General features: G+C 45.8%; 1 protein-coding gene across 2 annotated transcripts in view; it reads left to right on the top strand.

Annotated features, from left to right (window-relative positions):
• LOC1280116 (centaurin-gamma-1A) overlaps positions 1-25,288 on the top strand; it is a 155,930-nt gene that overhangs the window by 105,794 nt on the left and 24,848 nt on the right. The window contains exon 1 of one of the 2 annotated variants that reach the window (XM_061654827.1): positions 4,138-7,285. The exons of the other annotated variant lie outside the window; for it this stretch is intronic. Within the exon in view, the coding sequence (XP_061510811.1) occupies positions 7,117-7,285 (169 nt within the window). The 5' untranslated portion in view covers positions 4,138-7,116. Of the gene's footprint in view, positions 1-4,137; positions 7,286-25,288 lie in introns of those variants that run through there. 2 annotated transcript variants of the gene reach the window in all.

Raw genomic sequence — 25,288 nt, 5'->3', positions numbered from 1 at the left:
CTTCATGCCCGCAGGGAGATGAAGGTGAATTACGACTATGTGTGTTACAGTTTGACGCTACCGGCATACACATCCTTGGCATCGAAGAACTGGGTCAACAGCCCAACAGTTTAGAAGCTACCGTGGATTGCTAGTGACCCGGGGGGAGGGCGCGACATGCGGCAACATTACTATCGACATTCTCACGAGCTTTTTCGGCCGCCAAACGAGCGTCTGGACGAGTTCGAGCATCGGTAAGATGGTGAAGCCGCATTGGCAAGAATGCCAATAAATGGAATGCCATTCTCTCGGTACCGGCCATGTGCGAATGTTCCAACCGAAACATGCTAGAACCGAGCTGCTATATAAATCACAAATTTTTACGACTTGTGCAATTCCAACGTTCGATTCTCTGACACGGGCGTGAAAGAAGATGTCGACAAGGGGCCATTCCAAGCTCAACGGTTTGGAGTTGCACCGTGCGGCCACATTGGCATCATAAAAAGTGCGAAATTCTCTTACTCACACACACTCGTCGGATGAGCGTGACGTCTTTACCGCCATCAGAATGCTAGCAGCGTGTCGGTTTAGCGACGAAGCCTCATCATTATCATTCCGTCGTGTAGTACCAAACTGTGCCAAAATTTACGATACCATCCGCTTCGGTTCCGGTGGAATCGATCGATTTTGACACTTTATGACCGCTCTTCTCTGTGTCAGGGAATAAGGTTATTGAGCTTCGCTAGCCTGGCCTCCAACTCCCGGGAGGAGTGTGCGAATGTGGCGCAAAAGTTCAACCTCTAAGAGTACATAAGTCGTCGGGTCGATGGTTGAGATGGCAGAGACGTGGCTTGTTGTTGCAATTTTATAAAGTAAATAAATTCACATAAATGTCAACAAAAGTATAATAAAACTTCATGCCTATCAGGAGGAAGGTGCGTATATCACTGGCTGCCGTAAGGGCAATAAAACTACCTGGTAGCAGTCTTAGAACCAGTACGAATGAGCTAACGTTCTTGAAGTAAATGTAGCAGATAGTGCCCCGCAAAAAAAAAAATCTCCCAACGGCTTGCAAATGTGCGTGAAATTAATTTTTTACAACCCAACCGGGAAAGGTTCAAGAACTACATGCCCCTTTGGTCCTTGACAGCGACTTGTCTTGCGATTGGTGCTTGTTGGATGCGAACGCGTAAACGCTCCGGGTGACGGCGAAGGATGGTTTCGCGAGATCGTCTAGATCAGTTAACCCTTTTTGTAGCTCTTGTAGCTCTTGTGCCAAACTGGGTCAATCGATAGCTTCATCCGCACCCGATTAAGCAAAGCACAACTCTTGAAACAACGGCAGTAAAAATAGCAACCGTCTCATAAAAAACAAGACGAACACTTTTTTGCCCTCGGGTAACGTTTATTGCCCATTTCAGAATGCTTCCCGAACGGGTTAAATGTTGCTGTGCCTATCGCCCATTAGCCTGCCGTTTCCTGCAACGAGTAATCTGTTCCCAAAAACACGAAGATGTCATCCCGGGGATGAATTTACCGCTGTTTGTACATCAATTTGGAACTAATCGATTTCGATTATTGCCCGGCATATCGCTCGATCTCAATTGCAGCCGACACAGCTAGACAGCAGCATCCTTCGATAAGCATCTTCGTGTATAGGAATGCCATTTTCTGCAACCCTTTTTTCGCGTGCGAAAAGGGTTCGCAGCTCAAGGATGGGAAAGAACTGAAATTGAACATCGAAACCTGCCCAAAAAAACACAGTACAGTAACATCAAACAAATCAATCCCGCCGGGGCAATTAACAGCCAAATTTAGAAGCAAATGACGGGCTGGAAACATCGAAACGTTGATGCATATGCACACGCGCATTAGGGAAGTTTGTTTTGTTCTTGACTCTTTCGGTACGGTTAAAGCGGTGCGTATCGATGGCGATCAATCACAACAGCGAATTCGTTTCCTATCAGAAATGGGAAAAGTGTGTTATTAAATCCTTTTTGAATGTATTCATTCCCTCCTTTTTGGCTACACGGCCAATACGAGGTCCACGCTGCGAAGAGTGTCCTTGCTGTAGCAGTGTTATTAATAGGTATTGATGTTTGGGAAAACTTTCTATAATACCAAAGGAAAAAAAGTTTTCGCTCTTCGCTCTATGGCATAAGATTTCTTCGAATCACAAAAGATAATAAAGTTCGAAGCACTTTACTCCTCTATCCCTCTCCCTCTCCAAACATCGAAAAGAGCTGCTATTATTATTCACAAATCGATATAGCAAAGTTTGTGCCGAACAGAAGTTTCCATATCCTCCCTTGGTCGATTGGGAAGCAATTATCCCAGTGTTATCGTAGTTTTTCCAAGAATAAAATGTTTTCTCCCCCACTTTTGCGAGCGAAACTATCTCTATGGAGCTAGATTATCTTGGGTTTAGCAGCTTTTTCCATTTGATTTTCTCTTCTCCTTCCCCCTCTTTTATCATCGTCCCTTTGCAGAGGAAAAAGCAAGCTTTGCAAGGAATGGTTCTGGCTAATAAATTCTCGTTTAAGCATGTTCATTGGCTAAAATATGTTGCTACTTCAGGGTTCGCTTCGCAACTTTGCTCATTAGTGGTGCGTTGCGTTCGGTTTATTACACGCACGTACAAACCCGTGGCCCGTGCCAGCCCTTATCGTGACCAGTGTACGGCGCAAGGTGGGTGCTGCCGATGCTACGTCTGCACATCTCTCCTGCACCACCAGAACGCATCATTGCATTACGCTTCTGCAGTGCAATCACTGTATCACCTCTCTTCTTACTGGTTTATTGCTGCCAGCGAAGCATAGCGCCAGCCGTTTTTCCTATCTTTTTATCGTCTTCAGTCCAACGTGCCTTTTTTGCTGCAATTCTACTTTGATGTAGCGTTCATGTACATGTTATTATGCACTGCTTGCTGTGCATTGCTATCTTCGTTTATGTTGTGCCGGTGCTGCTGCCATCACACCCCGCGAACACGTTTTGTTACCGTTCTTATCGTTTTCGTCTCGTAATATGGTGCCGGTGGTGCCTTTACCCTGCTTACGTCACATTTTCGTAGTCGTCATCGGTACCATTTTGCTCTGGCAAGCTTCATAATAATGTTACCACAATATTCACCTTCATTCGTTCCACACTGCTCGAAGGTGGAGAGATTGACCCGTTATTGCGTCTGATTATGATAGTTAATATTTTATGCACCCATCAGCTGAGACGAATTGTCACACACACACATAAGCACGGTCGCTCTACTAAAGCCACATCAAATTCGTCCGATAACGTGTAGTGAACGAACAAAATGGAGATAAATTATGAATCGTCAGGGAGATTAATTACGCGAATTAGCGAGCGACGCGAATGATGATGGGTCGCTTTCTTTCGGTCCGGCGAGGTAATACAGGTAGCTTGGGTTGGCTTGGAGTAGTGCACTGGGCCACCATGCGATCGAAGCGAAGAAGTCTCGTATCTCGTAATTATTTAAATTTGATTAACCACTGTGGCACCGAAATGACCGAAAGAAAACGCCCCTGAATTGCACGGAATCTGCTAGTTAACCCTTTTTTGTGTGATGCTGTTGTTAGCGCTGAAGGGTGCTGGTTTGCCTCGAAGGGATTATTAGTGTCTTTCACTGGGTCATTCTTGAGGCGAGCTGTCGGGTCCAATTTATCGGTGTAATTAGGCATGAAATATCGCCAGAACGTTCACAATTCCCAGAAGCAGAGGTCTTAAGAAGAGCTGGAAGCAATTCTGTACGGACATTACTAGTACAAATGGAAGGTTAATTCATGGGGTTATTTGTTGAATGTTTTAAAACTATTCCAATTCAAAGTCCCATTTATTTGAGAGATGTTTGTGTACTTAAACTACGTTCTATTTTTATCATTCCAGGTACGTACGAAATCGAAGAAATTTCTTGGGGCTGTCTACTGTACAGATTATGATGAATTGTAAGTGTTTTCAATCTTCAAACACCTACTAATGATACTTTGCTTCGCGTGATTTATTGTTCACAAGTTTTAAAACGTTATGGCTGCCCAAAGTATTCTTCGAAATGATTCACTTCCTACTCTTTCTATTATCAGCCACCCAGTTGTTAATCGCCATACACCACCACCGAGTATCAAAAGGAAATGTTTCCTTTCGTGGGCGGTATGCCCTTCAAACATTGAAAAGAAGAGAAAGACCCTTTTCTTTTCCACACCGTCCACTTTATCTGTACTGCTGGCGGGTTAAAATGGTAAAAAAGCAACACTTCATCCATTTGCTTTCCGACCAGAACCTTAACATTTCCTTTGCGCTTCACACGAAGCTCGTGCGCGTACACTGCACACCGTCGAGGCCGGAAAAGAAATCGCCACGAAACGAGCCCAATCTACCCACCGCAGCTATGAAAGATAGCATTCAGTGTCCACGCTTCTAGCAGCGACGACCCACGCCTATCGCTTGCCCAAGGACCTGACATCTCGCAGTGAGCGTTTTCTCCGTCTGCTTCCCTCGCAAACCTTCACCGTTGGGCTCACAGCACGTAAAGGCTAGTTAGTATGATCGTGAAGCATAATGTTGTCGCTCGGTCGGTTTGGAATTGGGTTCTTCCGTGGTCTGCTGCTGGATGAAGATCGCCACCATCGTTCTGGCGCGCTATCCGTACAGGTATTCGTTCGTAGGCGTAGTACTATCGGGCTTCCAGATATGGTAATGAACGTTCGATACCACTCCGGTTTGCTTCATTGCTGTGGGTTCTGCTGTTGTTGTGGTTTCATTTTAATGTACTTCTTCCAGACGGTGGAATAGCGCTGGCTTTTTTTTATGATTGGAATGTGTAAACTCTATGCACGATGCAGTATGTCGATGCTGGCGCTAAGTGTATCTGATGCTTGTAGTTTTGTTTGGATATGGTGGCTGGAAGCTTCACCCCGGTGCCGGAACCGGTTCGTGAGTCAACTTGTGTGGTGATTGGGCATGGGATTCAGAAAGGTCAGCCGGTGAAATAGATAAGCATGGAGGGATTTTTCAAGAGCAAGTCTAGTAGCAGCACAAATATTGGAAGCTGGATAGCGGGATTCAAATGTATTCAATGAGAATATCTAGCATCAATAACCGAATTGACTGTTTTTGATAATAATTAACAACTACCTGAAGCGCTAGTACCCAATAGCACTTGTTCTATGTAGTGACAAAATATCGGTGTTTTTCTTCGTGATCAATAAGACGGTCTTGACAGCTAGAAACATAATTTTGATGTTTTTTAGTCTATAATTGCTATACTATGGTCTGCAAACATCTTGCAAAATAAATCAAGGATTACAATTTATCATAAAAAACCTATGCAGATCAGTACTGATTTCTTCATTCTTCGATACCGCTGTTAACGTATTTATCCATACTACATACATGTGTGAGTAAGCATGGAAACGCTTCGGGGTTTGTGAGTGCCGAAACGCTTCAATTTTCTCCTTTCAGTTTGACTTCGTGCTGTGTCTCATATCCCCGAGAGCAAGAGAGAATATGTTGCGAGGTCCAACATCGGAGAGAAAACTGGAATGAAATGAGAGTTGTTGGGCTGAGTTACCTTTTTCTAGCAATTCCAGAAAATACATAATATTTGGAAAAACTTCTGCAACAGATACCACATTGGGTACGTTAATAAATGGAACTTGTATTATATCCAATAAACTTTAAAAAAAATGCATTACTTTGTTTATAGTAACAGGTACTATCGTGGAAATTCAAGAGAACCTTCTCTTTAGGTATCAGATTGGAAAATCCGTATCTGTATTAGCCAATTAACAATCTGTTGTGTTGTTGAACTGTATTTACCGCTTTGCTTAATCTAAATTCAAGCATAAATACAGGCTACATTTTCCACGAATTCGGCGACTAAAATTAGTTAAATCTATTCACAGTTGCACATTTAGCTCAAAAACATCTCAAAACGTCAGTATTAAACTTCGTGTCTCGCTTGCCCACGAGCACGCATAGGGGGATAGAGCACGCTACAACACGAGAGCACAGACTGAGCGACCAATTTCTCTCCCAGTTTACCTCTTGAAATCATTCACTCGTGCTATGCTTCGCACATGCTATGCATGCTCGTGAGTCTCTCAGCAGCTACCGTGCCGGTCGGACGTGTTTTCGTGTTGTGTGTCGGCAGTGCATCGTTGCAATTTGGTGCAATTCACGGGTTAGCTCGATCCAGCAGAACAGGATGTTTACCATCAGTGCTTGAACACGTACATTCCCTTGGTGTGTCCGACTGTGCGTGCACACGTTTGTTGCCAAATAGCTCTGTGCCGATAGCAGCAGTTGTTGTGAAAAATGTGGACCAACCAGTAAGCAGCGCCCAATAACCCCCTCACAGAGGTTACTTATCAAACCGACCAACGATTTTGGTGGCCAAATTTGTTTTTTTTTTGTCCGTGTTACCGGTGCCGTTCGTGTGCATGATGCATCCGCGGTAAAAAAAAAGTGACCAGTTGCTGTGTGTGTGCCAGTGGTCGGTGTCGTTGAAAATCGGTGCCAAATTTATCCGAATGTGTCGACATTAATCAGCCACGTCGCACGTGGTGTTGTTGGCTCATCAATCCGCTGGCTCGCGAGCGTCAAACAGCTGATTTTGCTGTGGGATGTGTATGTGTGTGTGTCTGTGCCCGAAACTAAGATGTTGATGTCGTGAGACACACAAGCGGTGCTCGCTGAAGGTCGTGTATAAAGTTTGCCAAATTGATGATAGTGGAGGGTGCGATCAGGGTTGGAGAAGCATCCGTCAAATGCAAACGTGCATTAATTGAAGCCAAAGAAAAATGATGATAATAATAATAGTTTATTAGCGCTATCTGTGTGTTACCTTGTTAAGAAACCTAACTGCGCTGTGTGCTAGGTGAAGTTTGTTGCACTGTTATTTCGTAGCCAAATAAAACCGAGTGTTCAATTACGTCAATAGTTTAAATTTTACATCATAACAAAGGTGGTGTGGTTTAGCAAAAAAGTGAGTTAAAGAGTAAATTGTGTGTTGTTTATCGTACTGGTACTGTGGCAACAAAGAAACAGTGAAATCCCTAGCCGAGAAACACGTAAACAAATTGTTCTGAACGCCCTCGAAAAGAAAGGGGAAAACTAAACAAATCAAACATGACGATGCTTGCGGTGAAAAATTTCTTCCTCCCGGAGCGGAAAGCGCCACCGGAAACGCCAAAGTTCAGCCGCATGCCGGAAGCATTCCTGCGCTCTATCCGGCGCCGGTCGCTTCGCATCAAGCGTCCCAAAACGGTCATCGTCGAGCGGGAGAAACGAAAATCGGGTAATTAAAACAAATTTCCATTCTGGTTTTTTTTTTACGTTTGACAAGATGTGTATACTGATAATAGTGAATGTGTGGGGTGGCTGTAGTAGATTGGAGTAAAAAAAAAGGTTGTTTTAGGATGAGCAAAAAGTAAGCAATTTGTAGTTGATGACAAATTGCGAAATGACACGAAACTCACCATCAAGGCCATGGACGTCTTCCAAAACCGCGCTCCGAGGGCTTATCGCCAACACCAGCACCACTGTGTGCTGACTCTGTTGTCTGTTGGTTAGGTGTCATCACAAATGGCACTTTTAATGAATATTAATCACCCCCGACCATACAGCCACGGGTTGATGGAGGTGTTTTTTTCTCTCCCTCTCTGTCATCTTCCAAGAGAGCTTCATTTTCCTTAATGGATGCCCGTCAATGAGCGATATTACTTGGTTGCCATTTTTAGATTTTCATCCTTTCGTATGGGGTCCTGCGTTTTTGCCGTCTTGGATGCTGCTAGTATAATCTCCTTCGCCATCTACGTGGTGATTAGATGCGTGACAACGCGGTACGAGACAACCAACGACAAACTGATGGTAGAAGAGACATTTGCCAGACATCCGATTATGTGTATGCAAATTGTATGCGGCATCTTCATTGCCAGATGGAGTCCACATGTTTCGGACGGCGAATCGGCGAGACACATCCCATGGGCGCTCCCCCCAGGTCGGAAATGATGATTATGAAGATGTTGGCGGGTGACGCAACGATGTGCGGGATAAGCCGGCGTGTGACTGAAGTAAACCAATCGAGCGTATGATGCTACTGTTATGCTCTCAATACACATGCTCTGTGGATGTTGTTTTGCGTCTCATAAAAACATACAACTTGTGTTAGTTCTGTGTGATAAGCAATGTAATTATTTGAAGAAAACATTGGATAAACTTCTTAACAGCATCTGGTAACGATAGAGCATGGATTTAGATGCATTTTGATGCGCAAAACCCTTTTTTAACAATGAACCGTATTCAGCACTCGCTAGGTGGTGTTTACAGCAAAGCCTCGAACGTGCGCTACTATCGTTTGTGTGTATCTATGATAAGAGTCCGATGCTATAAACACACTAAAAAAGCAGGCCCGATGCATCTCGGTTGCGTGATAAAATCCTAGGTGTGGTTTTATTTTGATAGGAGTGCTTTTTCCCTCTCTGTGTGTGCCCGCTACCACAACGCACCGCTGCAAAGATAAGATTAAAACCTTCACTGTACCGTATCGGTAACAAGCGCATTTGAAGCGGGCAGTACCCGGCAGTTCACCTTACCATTTGCGCACCGCGTTATCAGCTCTGACTGACCATTATTTCCAGCAAAAATCATACCTTCTCTCGTACTTTGCTCACCGGCCACGACGCACGATACAGCAACACGCGTAAGCGATACGTGCGTTTTGGGGCTCAAGTTTCCCCGTGAAGCGTGAAGAAGTAAAAGATTTCCGTTTTTTTCTGTATTGTTTTTCCTTCCTCGCCGGTGGGGAGCCCCCCTGGGGACCAAGAGTGTCGGGGGAAAAGACGAGAAAGGGAAAAACCTTTTTCCAGCGGGTCGGATTTTGCTTTCGCGGCCCCGGCAATAACCTTGATGGAAAAGTTACACGCTCATCTGCACAATGTGTGTGTGTTGAATTATTTCACACCGAACTTTCTCTCGGAGCCCACACACACACACACGTACGCACACCGCCAGCTGGAGTTTAAAGCGGCAAAAACAATGCTCGTAGGAGATTAGGGACAGCCGGCAGGTTTTGTTTGATGCGTTCTTCGGCCCCGCGCAGATCCGGGTCGGAAGATGCACACTAGAGAAGAAACCTATGTGTACAACATACACAACCTCACTCAGCATGCACATTTCTTGCTCGGCGTGAACGAATTTCACACTTATTTAACGAGATGCACGAGAACGAAACTGTTTTTCCTTCCGCTTTCTCAACCCAACCAGCATCAGCTGACCGTTGCAAATTCCCGTGGCAATCTTCCTGTGCAGACCAGAGCACGTAAGAGAGCGGGCGGACAGGCCAGGAGGGGTGAAAGTGAATCTTGTTCCGGTGCATTTTGACCCACAAATTTTCTGACAGGCGCGGAAAGAAAGCTTTTCGGAAACTCTCCTACAAAGCACCCTCTCATACCGTTTACTGGAGACTGTCCAGCTGGATCTAAAGGATCTTGATCTAGGAGGTCGTGGTACGAGAGAATAGGTGTGAAAAGGGAAATTTATAGCCTGATCGACATATTTCCGTGCAATATCGGTCGATTTTAGTGTTCCAGTTTTGTTGGAACCCATTTCGCTCGATTCGTCTTGCGTCATACAGCGGCCGATTCGATTTTACGCGTTGGCAGTGATGGCGAACGGCGGTATCATCATCGCACGCTGGTTTGTGGTGGCCCCGAAAACTCCCGCCAGATGATGTCATTTCGGGCGAGACTTCAGGGTCTTCGTTGAGGCATAGAGTTCGCCAATCGAACATCGGAGCGAAAGGAAACAGGAAACGGTTCTAACGGGCGAGGATCGCGATGCAAATGGACGGTGGGAGGCCTTTTCTCTCTCCTTTTCTTTTCGAGTTCTTTCACATAGACGTGGCGCATGCATGGTGTTACGCATACGTGATTATGCTACGCGTGTTACGTACGCGACAGACAGGCACGTCGTAGATAGCACCTCAAGGAATCGTTCTAACGCGCAAAAACGGCACGTAATGAAATTCCCTGCAGGGTACGCCCGTGTGGACTTCCTGTCCTTGGAACAGCATTACATTGATGGACACATATTAGCGCCCGCGAGGGTTGTGAAATTCCTAGCCCTTTCTGTTGGCCATTGTTTTGTGAGGATTCGCGCGGCTCGTTCGAATTTCTTGACCCGTTTCTCCTTATAAGCCCACCGTCGCCCACCATCCGTTATCCGATTGTCATTGTTTTTGGTTCCTTTTGTAGAGGGTTGGTTTGGATTGTCGAATGTGCCCGCAGTATCTATTTTTCGGTAGCACTAAATTCAATTGTGGACGTATACATAAAACTATAAATGTATCGCTATTTTAGAGACCCCTGGTCGTCCGCCCTTTTATGGAGCTTCTTTACAGCTGCTTGAGGTTTGTGGCTTTCCACACAGAACCACAAGTGTGTTTTCTTTTCTCTGTCTCTCTCTCTCTCTCTCTCTCTCTCTCTCTCTTCCTCCCATACTAATACCGTGGATGGTTAAACTTGGCGAATCGTCCATGTCGTCCAAAGCCCCAACTAAGTAAACAGGGAAACGTGACTTGCTGTCTGCAGCCGGCTTAAGGAAACAGTGTGTGGCCTGTTTTTACGGCCATTCGCCTTTTTTTTCGAGAACGTGATCGTCGCCGTAGTCGTCGTCGTTGTTCTAGTTTGGAGAGGCTAGCGAAGCGAAAACCCCCGAAAGCAGCGCAAAAGCAGTTTAATCCAAAGAGAAAGGTTGTTTTCGTAGGAAAGTGGTGCTTGGTGGGGTTGGACTGGTGTTGGTCTAATGTAGCAGCAAGAACGAACTACCGCGCGCGCACTACGTCCGCTGCGTACCGTAAATTTAACGACAGGAATAGAAAGTCACTCGCCTTGAAGCCGTATTTATTTAAGCGAGGAATGGAAACGAATTGTTGGTGGAGCCCGGAACCCACCCCGCGGGACCGCGGCTAGAATGCGGCAGCCGAAAACAAAATAGTTTACTCGCGTACTGGTCATTTATCTTTGTGCTGCAAAATAATGATCCTGTTTTTGTGCCGCTTCAGCGTGCTGTTGACCAAACAGTGAGAAGTGTACTGGTGGTGTGTGGGTTTCAAGAAGATATATATTGTAATGCTATGCGCAGTTTGCTTGCAAAAATCGTGATTATTGGTAACTAGAAACAAGATGATTTCTGCAGAATCTCCCAGCAGATTCCCTCAAAATTGAGTATTTCCCTTGGCAGGCCCTTCAATGCGATGGTGCATGAAGAAGCAGAGCTCCTTAGCGAGATCCGTTTCGAATTCGCGATGAAGGTTCTCCAATGGGATTGGTTTGCATACCCTCCGTACCATCCGAAAGACCACCGGCTGTTGTGAACTAATCTCATTGACCTTAAACTCACCAACCTACCCGCAGCTTTGCAGCCCTGTGTTTCGTGCTCTATTCAGCAAATTGAAACTACATTAGAGTGCTCTCGTACACACGGCACACCGTCCGCTCCAATTGACAACGGACACACCAAGGCACCGCACCGTAGTGCTGGAATCGCTAAAATTATTCGCTTCCTTCCCACGCTGTTAAACCAATCAGTGGCGCGTTTGCTGGATGGTGGTTACTACGCGTTTGCGGGTTCCTTAACGTGTGCCTCTCGTGGGGTGGGTGACATAGTGGTGGTGAAACCTGACCGCTTGAATGTGTCCAATGCTACCCACGCAAATGGTTGCGGCGAATCCCACCCACTCGCGTCGATCCATTCTTTCGTCCGTGAGGTGAGAAATTGTGATACGCATATTTGGTGGTTGGTGTTAAACATTCAAATCCTCACCAATGCTTCTTGGCTGGCCTGCCCAGTGCAGGCTTCCTCATGGTGAAGTGAAAAGTACCTGAGCGACGTTCAGCTTCAGCGTTTTTGTATCGTTAATTGCAAAAAGGCAGAAATTCGGTCCGCCATTTCGTTTTGTCTGAGACGTTGCCGTGCAATCCTTGCACCAATGACATAAAAATCTCTGGTGACCGGTTTTTCCTTGCGAGCAGTGCTAACTCTTCGGGAGGAAATCGAGGGAAGAAAATCGGATGGGTGATGTGCACAGCACCTAGACGCAGCAAGCTCCACCCCTTCGGAAAGGAATGAAAATGCATTACCGAAGGAATACTGTACAGCAATGCATCATTCATTTCTTAGCTAGGGAATGTACGCTTCCTCCAGTGCAAGCGTTCCCTATCGGTTATGTGATGGCATTTTCTACCTCACCTTTATTCCCCCGTACTGCCAAAAAGATCGTAACGGTACACCTGTGAAATGTTTCATCGCGCGCGCGCGCGTTTGTGCTTGAAATGTTTCACCCAATTGTTGGCACGAAATATGAGACGAATTTGAAGCATTTAAATCAAACGCTTTTAAAGTGTTTTTTGCTGTTCCTGCTTGTGTCCCTTCACATGCCCTTTTGAATCACGTGGGTAGAGTTTTAATATGTGTGTGTGAGTGCTCTTAAGCGGAGAAGTAGGGAAAAACACCAAGACGGTAGCGCATGAACTGCACCTAAAAAGGTGGCTCAAGCAAGACCCGGGCAATAAAAGAAGCAAAATAAAAATGGTCAAAGACCGCAAAAACGAAACTAGAATTAAAACTGAGAAAAAAGGGAATATGAAAAACTCAGCATAAAAGAAGGTCAAAACCAATTCTCAATGTCCATTCTTAAAGGCGAGTGTGCGAGGTGCTCGCATTAACACGCAGGTATAACCCCCCCACACAGGCACAGGCACACGAGGGATAAGCGTGGCATTAAGGACGACAAAAAAGGAAGACCCACGTGTCCAAGGTCTGCGCACGCACCAGAAGTAGCGGCCCTTGAAGAAGCGGGTGCAGCTGTTTGTTACCGTAACTGCTTCTTCGGGTGGTTCCAAGCGATCGTGAAGAGTAGATCTTCGGGTCCCGGAAAGAAAAAAAACGAACACCTTAATACGGCGAATCACCAGCAGAGTGCTACAGTACAGGGAAGAAGGGAAGCAAGCGACCAAGAATACCAGCAGGCCAATTTAGATGCTAATTTAAAAAACGAAAAGGAAAAAAACTACACCTTCATCAATGACACACTCACGCACTACTTCTTCGGGAGGCGCCCCTGGGGATATCTGGCATTGGTGGCGGGTGCATCCCAACCAAAGAACCCGATCGCATTGCATATTTATGCTCTGAAATGCAGCCGCCATAGGCCATCTGGCTGGCCGTGTGTGTGTGTGTGTGTGTGCGGGACGACTACGCTGATGATGATGATATCTTGTGTCTTGTGAGAAGTGGGGATTATCCGTCGTGTTTGATGGTAAACATATACACACACGACTAGACGCAGAGATTTGACGAGTTCATTTTGTTTTGCATTTGGGTTTTTTGTGGTGGAAAGCGAAATCCTACGCATGCCTTCGGGGGATGGGATTAAAGTGTTTAGGGGTTTTAAGTTTTCTCGCACGAGATTTTTTATAGCAAATCCAAATCCCCATATCGAAATTCGGCTCGAGTGAACAGCTTAAGTTGAGCGACAGCAGCTGTGACTGTCTAGGGCCGGATGAGTGTATTAGTTGGAGTCTGTTTTAAAGCTGTGCTTTATGTTTTCTAACAATTACGGAAATTAGTCAAGAGAAATCTGCATTCATTATCTTACATTCTTGTTATCAAAGAAAACTCTTATCCTCTCCTTTTCTGCAGGAACACTCTCAGCAACAACCATCTTCCAAAGAAATATCTTTAATTAGTCTGCTTTTCACTTTGCGCACTTCCCTCACGCACTACACCCTCAGCTCAACGATGCAGAAGTACCGGGGAGGAAATTGCGATTTATTATTAGAGTATGCGATGAACGATTGTTTCTGAACGTTTGTTTGCTTGTTCGTTTCCGCTCCAGAAACGTGTCTTCCGCACGGGTGCGATAGAAGCAAAAGCCACAACAACAACACCCGACATCGATGACTGACAGGGCGACATGACGGGAGACTGATAGATGATCTGTGCTAAAGACAACATTTTGACTGGGCATGATCCTGCCGTTGCCTGTGAGTTGTACTGTTGACAGACGAAAGGTCATCATGATCGGAGAGGCACCACATGTGGCGACACTTGCAAGACAAGCACACGATAGGAGCTATTTAAATTTGACAAGAACATATGAAGTTGTCGGAGGATGTTACAATTGAGGATCAAGTGGCATCCAGAATGACTTGGAACATTGATATCAATACTGAGTATAGAGAGTATAGCTTGTAATTGTCTTCCTTTTCCGCTTGATTTGACAGATCTATACAGATCACAAATAACATGTTGTTCCGGAAATGAAGCCTAAGTTGTTCCGTGTAACAGCAAAGCATAATTTCAATCTATTTCAATTAGCGCGAGCATTCATGCGTGGCAGCGTCTTCGGAAGGATCACAATCGTTAGAATAAAGATGAATATTTGTTGGTTTTCCCATTTTTCTTTCGCTGCGTTTGTCTCCCCGAGAGCAGCATGTCCTGCGCGGTATCCTTTGGTTTCGAGATCTCTTGGTTCCAACTGAATTCTAATTAACTTTCAAGTGGTGCATTTAAGCTGGATGATTACGACGTTGCCTGAGATGCAAATGTAGCAAACAGAGAGGATGTAGAGAGAAAAAAACAGACGTCACGAGATCGTCGACCGAATCCTGTTCGGTGCACGTTTGCGGAAGATAAAGTATCCTTTGCGTACAGCTAATCAAATCATTCAAGCAGCTGCTGCGTACGGCACAGCATACCGGAAAGCCGGTGGGGAGAAAAAAAGCGGAATGTGCATTCCAATTCCAACACGTACTTCACGATACAAGATACAATCACATTTTATTACGGTTGACATCTTTTTCCTGTGCAGGATGCACGTTCTCGCGGTTAATCGTTCCCGTCCGCCGGCTTGTCATTCTGGCGAGTCGCAAACAAAAACGATGAAGATGCCGCATCTTGAGATGGATGGCTACATGAATGATGGATAACAAACTGACCATAGCGCACGCGGGAAGAAGAGGATATGTGCAAAGTTCTGTAACCCCGTTTCGCAAATAGGCGCCCTTCAATCTTCTTCAGCCCTCCGTTTCCGGGGCAGACGCCGGGGCAAATTGACATTAATGTAACCCCGTTTAGCGTGCCTTCGTTCTTGAGCCTTCGTTCACATTCCAAAATGCATGACATTTGCGTCCCATTGTATGTACTGTTTTGCGTGGCCAGCTCGCAGGCCCGAGCGTATACGATTATCGTCCTCCTGATTGATGCAGTTTTGTTTCACAGCCTGTCTCTAACCCGCTCTCGGGCTTTCAATTCCACGGTCAGTTCCGCATCAGCACCACCGGTCTCTTGGCAATTTTTTTTTTGGTCCTCTCTCCTCAATTGCAAATAATCTTTTTATCGCTTCTTTATCGTTGTGCGATTGTTTGCGCCTGGGGAGGAAAAATTAGCTCATATTTCATATGTGGCAGCAAATCTTGCGCGCGCGTTACAGCAAAAAGGGTTCGGGAACCTCCGACACATCATTCGCTGCACATCATTTTTCTTCCACCTTATGGTGACAGTTTCGTTTTTGATGAAACGTCCATCGTCGCTGCCCAACAGTGGACACTGGGCCTGATCGTCCTGCCCGGGACCTGCCCCTTGTGTCCCTTCTTTCAGGTCCAGCTGATGTACCCTCGCAACCTTTTCATTATAGAAGTCACCCCTCCAAACACACACAAAAACCATATTGACCATTCCAGTACGTTTTCGTCCACCTTTATTCCCATTTGGGAGCTGTGCGGTAGGTTTATAATTTTATTATTACAGTTATTAAAATATTGCCTCCCTGCCGCCTATCTAACCTCCCTCATTGTGTCCGCGCGTGTCCGCTGTATCGATGATTGTCCTAGCTACCTACTAGCCACACCAAAGCGATGAAAAAATAAAAACGACACAATGCATGCTAAACTCTGCCCCAAATTAGGTTGGGCAATAAATGGTTTCTGCTCTGGTCTAAAACCGGATCCGGATGCATAATTTGCCCTCTCTCCTCCTTACCGTCCGTCCGTCCCCGCTCCGGTTGCAACTGCAACTGTGCAACTTGACGGTTGGCTTGATCGGAGATCATGCAGCCGCGCACGTCATATTTCATCAAGCGCCGTGTGATGGTTCATTACAGCGGGACAGCAACCACCAATGTCCACGTCCACGCCGTCCTAATGCTTGCACTTTATTGCATTCCATATCCCCGTGCGGCGGGTGCTGGGCAAGCGATTGGACCGGGTCAGGTTTCACCATTCGATTCGCGCATAATTGTGCTAATTTGTTCGTGCCGTTTTCCCCTCGCTCGCATTTGAGACAATGTCTGCTCGCTCGCCATTCGCACACAGAGGGTGAAATGCACATGATTTTTCGCAATAACTGTCAACTGGCGCAGTTTAACCTGGACGCGGTTGTCACATAATGAGTCATTCTCCGGGACACTCGGCATTGCGCCTAGCGGCAATCGGCCTGCAATCGTTTTGCCCCTTGCCGAACATTTCATTAACTTGCAGTAACGTGTCGAATTCGGGTGTGCATGTGTTGCACCCGCCCGCCCTGATGTACACTCGGGTGAACACCACCTTCCTGGTGAACCACACAGCAAACATATCATTACCAAAAAAAAAGGAAGAAAACCGAACGCAAAGCGAATGTTGAAGGTGATTATTGTCAAATATTTGACATATGCTAATGGGGGAAGTCATTTAGCATATGTTTAGGCATATTGAGAAGTCAATGGGGCCAATTTTTTTCTCTCTCTTTCTCTGTTAGTTGATTGTCTGCTGTTCTTTTTTTTGCGCGCGCTCGACACGAGCCGATTAAATCGAATGTTAAACGAATGTCGCCTTTTTATGCAAAAGGCAAACAAATCAAACGGCGGTGTTTGACATTTCAAAATGGGCTCAGTATGGCACGAAAGGTGGAAAAGGTGTCACTAAATCGGTACGGGCAGCAGTTGCATAGGGTGTTAACGGTTTGTTGCAAACATTTTCGCTTTTGTTTTACTCTCCTTGGTTACAAACGGTTGAAAGTGAGAGTATACCAAAAAAATCGCTTCTTGTACCAGGCAAAAAACGTTACAACGGCTCCAAGCAGCTCTTGTTTACAAATCATAACTCATATCAGCTTAGCGAGCAATAAACTTCAATCGAGTAATTCTTTCCCAAAACGCGGAAAACCATAATTTTGAATCTTTCTTAATTGCTTCAAAAAATAAACTCAGAAAAAACACAAAATCAAGAGAAATGAAGTGTGTCAAATATGTGTCGGGAAACCTTTTCGCCGAACTCAGTTGGCAGCCTGCGTTAATGAATAATTGCAATAAAGTATGTCCCAAAAGAGGCACATTCTGAGCAAATAATCAAAATCAATGTTGCAGGAAGTGGTGTTTTTTTGCTACACACTTTCATACCTCAAGAAAAAAACACCGTCTCTGATTCCGGACTCTTCAATCAACGGTGAAAGAAAGTGAAACTCCCCGTACGAGGATTGCACTGGGATGTGCTTTTACAACACCCCACGGTGAGCCCATTTGCGCGCACCGTGCGTGTTGCGTCACCCATTATCCACGAAGTCATCGATTACTAGTTACGGGCCCGAAACAGGAACGCTCAATCTTCAATCAAACGTACGTTATCAAAACAGGGAAAAACTTTACCTTCCGATCACAGCCGAAAGGGACATAAAGACGGCGTAACTGTACCTTTTGCTTTCGGTGACGCTTCTTGCCCCCTTTTTTTGGATGTGAAATGATCCAAAAAGGTGCACACACAGAGAAGACACACAGAGAGCAGTAGCATGCAACCCAAGGATGGAAGAAAGTAAATCAATATCACAACTCCCTTCAAATCATCTTCGGCACACTCGTTCGCTCGTCTAATGTCGATCATCGTCTTCTAGCCTTCGTTTGCGTTTTGCTCCCTTCTGACGGGCATGATGACTGGGTGGTGATCTCTTCCCTCTTCCCTTCCAGGAAAAGTGATATTTATGTGACAGGCTCGATGCGTGCGTGAGCCTGTCCCGCCGAGGGTTAAAGATAGTTAGGGAAAAGGAAGAAGCAAAGCAAAAAAACGCATCGCTAGATGACAACTCCTGCATGAGACAAAGCGACGTTCCGCGTTGTTTCCTTCACTTCTGTACAATTTATGCACTCTCCTGCACAACTGTCTAATGTTCGGCAGAGAGTTGAGACGGTGCCGAGTGAAAGTACATTCGCCAGTCAAAATATATCGCAATTCGGTGTGATGTCGTTTCCTCCCTTTTCCGACAGCGGGAGACACTTTTCATCGCTCAATCAGAGAGCGTAAGGCGATCAGTGCTGGGTAGCGTGTGGCGGTGTTTCGTCCTTGCGTCCGTCCCGGAGTCGTGTCAATCTTTGGGACAAGCATCACACCGACCAGAGATAGGAAGAAGGCCTGAACCCCTGTAGAGATAGAGGGATATTTTATTAGTTGGCGCAGGCAACACAGCAATGCGCGGGACTGTTGAAGAAAGAGGTTAATAAATTTTAAATCATTAGTAACGTTTTTTTGATGTTTTTTGGAACGTTTTTTGCTTGCTGGAATTTCTGCTTGTTCTAAATCTGTTCAGCTTCGTTGATTTGCTGCCCCGCAAACGGATAGACAACGAACCTCTGAGTTAGTTAGTGCCATGGTGAGATTGTCGCCCTGTTACTTCCGTGTTTATCTTATGGAAGACGTTTTTTTAACAGAACCAGAGCCAACGGAAGAAATGTCCCTCAATCGGAAAAAATGAATCCGTTATGAGGTGTTGTGTACAGTTTTTTTTTAATCTTTTTTATGATATTTTTGAACAGTATGAAATCTTTCTGAGCTGCAGTATCGTTGTTTGAGGTAAATATTTACACGCAACACACAGCAATAAACAGAAAAAAAACTCAAACTTCCCTGGTCACCTACACGGTACTGCTGGAGGTTTTTGCTGGTGGTTTGATCGGATGTATACGTTCTTCAACGTTATTTCAATTGCAATCCGTGATAGAATTGGGTCACAATTGAATAGAAAGCGCCTCACAACATAAAAAAACGTTTTCCATCGGTCTCGCATTCGAGTTGCGACCTCTTTCGCTGGTTTGCGCCAAACTTGTTGAATTGCGTATCCCGTAGATGTTTGCAAATCTTTTCGAAAAAAGTGATACCAAACGAGAGTGAAAAAAAACATTCTCCTCGAACGAAAGGAGCGATAAAAAATAGTCCTTACCAGTACATCAACCTATTTGCGTACCGCTTTCCTCGCAAAAGGGGCTTCCGCAAAAACCGCCCGAGGGCCGCGAATGAAACCGAATCCTGCTTGCGCAAGGTCTTGCGACCCGAAAAACGCCCAGAATAACGATCGCCGGCATGTACGGATAGCATTGCAAAATTGCTCTATCCGACAGACATCATCCGCGCGGCAGTCCCTGCCCTGAAGGAAAAGTGTTCCTCGTATAAATAGGTAGCAACAAGGCTATGGACAGCCATACCTCTGTGAATATGCATTCAGATAGCGTGATTTCGTGATTCATCCTTGAAGCAAAGCAAAAAATAAAGGGAAAGGCCAGCAGCAGGCAGCGCCAGTGCGTCTTGAGTGGAATTTAATTTGCGAAAAATATAAATTTTAAATTGAATTGCTTCAAGCCTTTTTAAATTCCAGTTTTACTGCCTAGACGCCGGTCGCGCCACGCACGGTGTGGTGTACCAGTTTAGGAGGGCGCGTGGTGTACGATCCTAATTTTTGGGCACTCGTAGCACGGCATTCGCCTCAAGTGTGTGATGTGTGCGTGCGTGTGTGTGTGCAGAAGAATAAGAACGGATGAAGGGTTTTTTTTGTGTGTGTTGGAAAGTTTGAACATTATACCATGACAAGGCGTGCAGTGTAGCAGCAAAAGGGCATAAGAAGATCACCCAGTCTAAGCTGTACCGAACGATCGGAAGAATACGGAGCAACGATTTTGCAGCGGCGCAGCCTTTCGCACTCTCGCGCACAAGCTTTGCCGAGGAAAAATCAGTTACAATGAGATTATGAGCGGATTCATTGCCGAAGAGCACCTAGAAGAAAACTCTCCTTTTTTTTTTGCTCTTGCGTTGGAATAGAAACTCGTCAGCAAAAAAAAGCTAAGAGCAAAGATATGCTCCAATGCAAAGACCTCCGCCACTCTTTCGGTTGCAGATTGCCGCGAGCGTCGGGCGCCTAGAAGAGGATCCCAAAAAAGGGTTAAAGGCGTAGACAGAAAAAAATCGGAACGCCGTTAAATTTATGATTCGTTCATTATCATACCTACTGTTAGTACGGCGCTAAAGATGCGTTAAATTGTGAAACTTGCCCGGTGGTGTAACATAGGCAAGTGGAAAACGTACCGGAGAGGAGAGGACGTCAGGCTTAGCCACTGAGCCGCCAGTACGGCGTGACAATTCTTTTACCCAGAAGTTTTTTTTTTTCTTCCTCTAAGTAGTAAAAAAATCTAGCCGCAAAAAAAAGTGCTAATAAACCGAAAGAATCAGTTGAAGAATTCCCTCGGCTGGGCCGTAATGTGTCCTCCGGACACACTTTGGCGCAAAAACGCAAAAATTGCTCGCGTACAAACCGAGTCCAATTCATTATGTCGGTTTGATAAATGGTCACCATCGTCTGGGGGAAAAGGGGTTTTTGCGCAAAGTTTCTTATTTTTTTGGCAAAAACATTAATGCATAATTTTTGGGTTGTGCGTAATTTAAATTTCCTTTCCGATCCTTTGCTCTGTGTCGCTCATTCCCTTTGCTTTGGTTCACCGGCACCGACACTGTGGCAAATGTTGTGATTTATGTGTTTTTGTTTTGTGTGTAGGGTAATTTTTATTAATGGTGTCTTTTTACAATGGCTCTTTTCTTATGCGTTTCTTTTCTCGTTTTATTCTTGTTTTCGTTTTAGGTAAGCGACGATAGTAGCCGGCCGTAACTGTGTATGCTGTCGAGCAAAATGTTGCAAATCCGAACGAGCGAGCGAGCTGGAAACCTTGAAAAGGGCTAAACACCGTACCGACCGGGCCAGTGTAATGTAAAGGAATGCACACCCAAATGATCAATTGTGTTCATCACCACTCGAGTGTGAGCACTCTCTTGCCATCTCTCCCTCTCAGTGGGGGGTGACATAAACAGCTTCATCAGCATATTGCAACAGTAGCGGAAAAACAGGTCCTTCAACAGAACAAGGGGCCATTAATTGAAAGGCCGGTCGGGCTGTCGTTCGTTTCAATTTAACGCCATCCGGGAAGACTCCCGCCGGCGGGGGGGCTCGCTACAATGTAACGCACACCGAGCAGGGCGCGATGCCCAAGGGCGAGCCAGCAGTATCGTGGTCCTTAAATTTGTCACCTGAATTAGCGATTCCGGGTTGCACATCTTTTCCACCAAAGCGTAGCGTGGAAGCATCGCACCAGCAGTCCGGTGCAAACAGGTCACCTCCCGCTGTGTGGCATGCTGCCCGCGTGCAACCGGGGGCAAGGAAAAGGCTAACCAAGATGTGCCTACAAAGGCGCCACTGACATCGAGCAGGAGACGAACGCTAATACGACGAACGTGTGGCCGTGCGGATCTGGGAAAAAATGTGAACGCGCCGTTGCAGCACGGCAGGACATCGTGTCCAGGGAACCGTATCGCGCGATCTCGAGTGCGTGTATGTGTCCGTTTCTTTCCCATGGACAACAATGTTTTTTTTTCCCCGGTGGGCTTCTTGGTGTACGTCTCTCAAGCTTTGGGATCTGTATGTGCCACTCCGTTCTACATCCTTCCCTTTGGTGGACTTTGCGCTCCGGCGATCGTCCGTTCGCGCTTCTTCGCGGATGTTTTCGGCAATGAATAATCATCCTTGTGTGTGTGTTTGCACATCTATCTGTTTGTGTAATGCGATGCTAGAAAAACAGAATATTATCAACTGCAAACACAATGCTCTATCGCCCGTGAAACATCAGCAACATACTGTTTTCGGCAATCGGCAACAACGCACACACACACGTCAACGTAGCGCGCAACCCTTACTGTAAGGGTATAAAATCCGCGAAAAAGGATCCTCTGTTCTGTGTTTTTTTTTGTATGGTTCGTCCCTCCATTCATAACAAATTTGCACCGATGGCACACTCACAGCAAAGTGGTGGGAGGAAGAGGAAGAAGCAAACGTCTGAAGGAGGAAGATTTCACGTTCGTTTGCCAGGAAAAAAAGGAAGCTTCACTTCGACCAAGATAAAAAGGATAAACGAGTCAGACGCGCCCTTGTTGTAGCCAACGGAAGTGACGGGAATCTCCCTTGGCATGTATGTTGCTTCTTGTTGCTTCTTTTTCGCTGGCAGGACTTCTTCTCCTGCCGCATTATCATGCAAGTGTGCTGCGCCCTATTGTAAGATGGGGTAAAACGTATGTTTTATTGCCAAACATATTCCGGCGCTCATTTTCGTACCACGAGACCACCGAAAAAATCATCATCATTTGCCTTCTGCAAAACCCCTTCTTATTGCGCCAGTTACGTGTGCCAAAGGTCCGTCCATGTACCGTCGTCTCGTTCTGATTTTGCATCAGAAAGCAAAGATTTGCTGACCTCATGTGCAGAATGTAAAAAAAAACATCTGAAATGCGCCATACATGCCATATTTGAACTGGTTTCTTCCGCTATTTTTGGGGGGTCTGCTGACTGCAGTACAAACGTTTGCCAAAAATTTATCTTTTCGCCAAGCTCTGACAGAAGGAAGGACACGGAGCGTGCGACACAAACTGGAGGAAACTCCGCCCAGGGCGAAAAACTTTGAATTTGAATGGAATGAATGACGGCGGCCGCCTGATAGCTGTTTTAAGATGAAGAACTCAATTACTTTTAAATGAATTTTTAAAGTCCGCCAATGTCAATGATCGTGGCTGCCCGTTGCTTGGGAAAGTGTCCGGCAAACGATCGGTAGCGGGGACATGCTGTGAGAAAATGTAAATGATGAACTAGTTTCCAATCAAGCTAAATTTGAAAGGTTATTCAATCCAGTGGCATATGTCTCAGCTGTTAAAAACCTGTTGCCAATTAACTCTATCTGTTTGCGGCTAGCATCGAATGCATAGCTTCTACTACACTTTTGTGTGATTGTATCCTTTCCCAACGTCTTGGGACACCACACAATGACGAATCGAAATTCGCCAAACGGCCACTTCGCTTACCGGTTTGGTACGATTAAAACGCAACATCTCAACCGTGTCATTTCTACAGAGGCCATCAGACGCTTCCTCACGGTGCCGGAGAACAAGAAATGCAATTTGCTGCATCATTCGGCCCTCAAGGTCCAACAATCAGGCTACTACCCCGTGAGATGAGACTGCAAATCAAAGACTTGCACCTTTTATTTCATCGTTCCGCCCGTCTTAACGCCGCAACAATGCTCGACAATCCGGTGTCTTCGCCTATGGGATATGTGTTTTGTCATCCAACGAAACACAATCGTACCGTAATTAGTCTTCCGAAGATATCGGTCCCACTGGTTTCCGGGCCAATGTTCCGGTCCGGTTATGGCAGGGCTGGACAAAATCGCTTAAAACTGGAGCAGTGGCATATCCTGCTTGCTGCTGGCATCTTCCGGTCAGACACCGTGCCCCCGTAGCTGGACGGAAGCAGCCGCCTGTCTGTCAGGGGTTCGTAACCTTTCCCTGCTGAGATTTATTGGCACAGGGGGCTCCCGGATCGGGCTTCTTGCGATCGCTATCGTTTCGCCGAAGAGTAAATAAAGCACGGCCACGGGCTTGAAGTGTGAGGGTGATGATTCGTACGGCGAGGGTGAGCTGCAATATGAAGCAATCTTGATGAACTTTCTTCTCCAAGCAAATACTGTCTCACATACCCACACACACACACGCATAGAATGGGCAGCTGCACCGAATTTCTTTTCCAACACTTCCCGTACTTCTTCTGAGACCTTCGGAGACCTTCAGACTGATTGTTTGCCCTAGAAGTATGTGTATGTGTGTATGTGTGTGTTCTTTTGATCCCTTTTTTGGCGAAAGGCACATGCCCACGTAATCTAGAGCAAACACAGCTAACCCAAGGAAGCCACCTTTCCATTTTACCAGCGCCATTCTTCTTCTGTGGCTCAGGTCCCGTCCTACGTACGGCGGGAAGAAGTTTGCGATCCTTTCACTTCCATCGGGTAACAGAGCAGGAAGGGAACTAACAAAAAATCAGAACCATATCTCGTTTTTCGTCTCTACCTCTGCTCTCCATTTCTACCGTTCTATTTGCGAGGGTGCACAGCATAATATTGGCCGTGCTATTGGTATGCCTTTCTTTGATTCATTTCTCCACCCGTCAACCATATCGGCGACCTGTTTTTTGAGCGCACATAATTCTTCCTGTAACTTTCCTTGCTGCAGCCGACCATGGTTGCAGTTGCAGTTGACACCAAACCTGAGGGCGAAACCTTTCGTGCTTCTTGCCTGCTGGCGCACGAGCAAACACACAGTGCAGCAGGATATTGTCTTGGAAATCATCTTTGTGCGATATTGGAGGAGAGAAAAAAAGAAGCGTGCAAGCAAATGGGAAGAAATAAAATATTGATTGGAAAACTAAGGCAAACATCAACACCAAAAAAACCTTGCCCTTTCTTTGGGTAGCTTTTTTTTCTTGCCAGTTTTTCTTCTGTTTATGCAGCAATGTTTTGCTTACTTAAAAGATTGTTCTGTTTGCCCAGCGACGGCTGGCACGAAGACAACTCTCCGCTCCGATGGTGAAGAACGTTACAGTTTGTGTTGTTTTGTTACGTTCCAGTAGGACCGTCAAAACAACAACATTTTGGAACCTTCATTCATATGTGCCCAAGGCAGGCATCGCATCAATACTGCTCCGGCTTGGAGTTTGCTCAACTGTACGTCTTTCAGCAGCACGCGAAAGTGTGATGGCGCGGCCGGATGTATCAGACGTTGTAAAGGGCCGTCCGCATTGTCTTACATTCTCGGAAACTCCGGATCTCCTCCGGAATTGGATGCTGCTCGATCGAACTCGAGCCGTAATGATTTAGCCGTCTTACGTCAACTCTTCCGTTTCTACAGTGTGAAGAACGTGAAAGCCGCGGTCAGACATATGACCGAGATATGACCGTTGACTCCCCGAATGGTAGATGCTGGAATGTGTGTACTGGATGTTGGTCGGATGTTACTCCAATTTCTTGGTGATGATTTATCGCTATCCCGATGTTCGGAAACCAAACAAACATCTCGCACATTGAGATGCGCATTCCAATCGATTAGGCATCGCGGGAGAGCAGGTTCAATTTCAACGC

This window comes from Anopheles gambiae, chromosome 3 (assembly GCF_943734735.2).
Source record: "Anopheles gambiae chromosome 3, idAnoGambNW_F1_1, whole genome shotgun sequence".
Taxonomy (NCBI): domain Eukaryota; kingdom Metazoa; phylum Arthropoda; class Insecta; order Diptera; family Culicidae; genus Anopheles; species Anopheles gambiae.
Note: the sequence above shows the minus strand (reverse complement) of the source record. Positions and strands in the feature narration are given on the sequence as shown.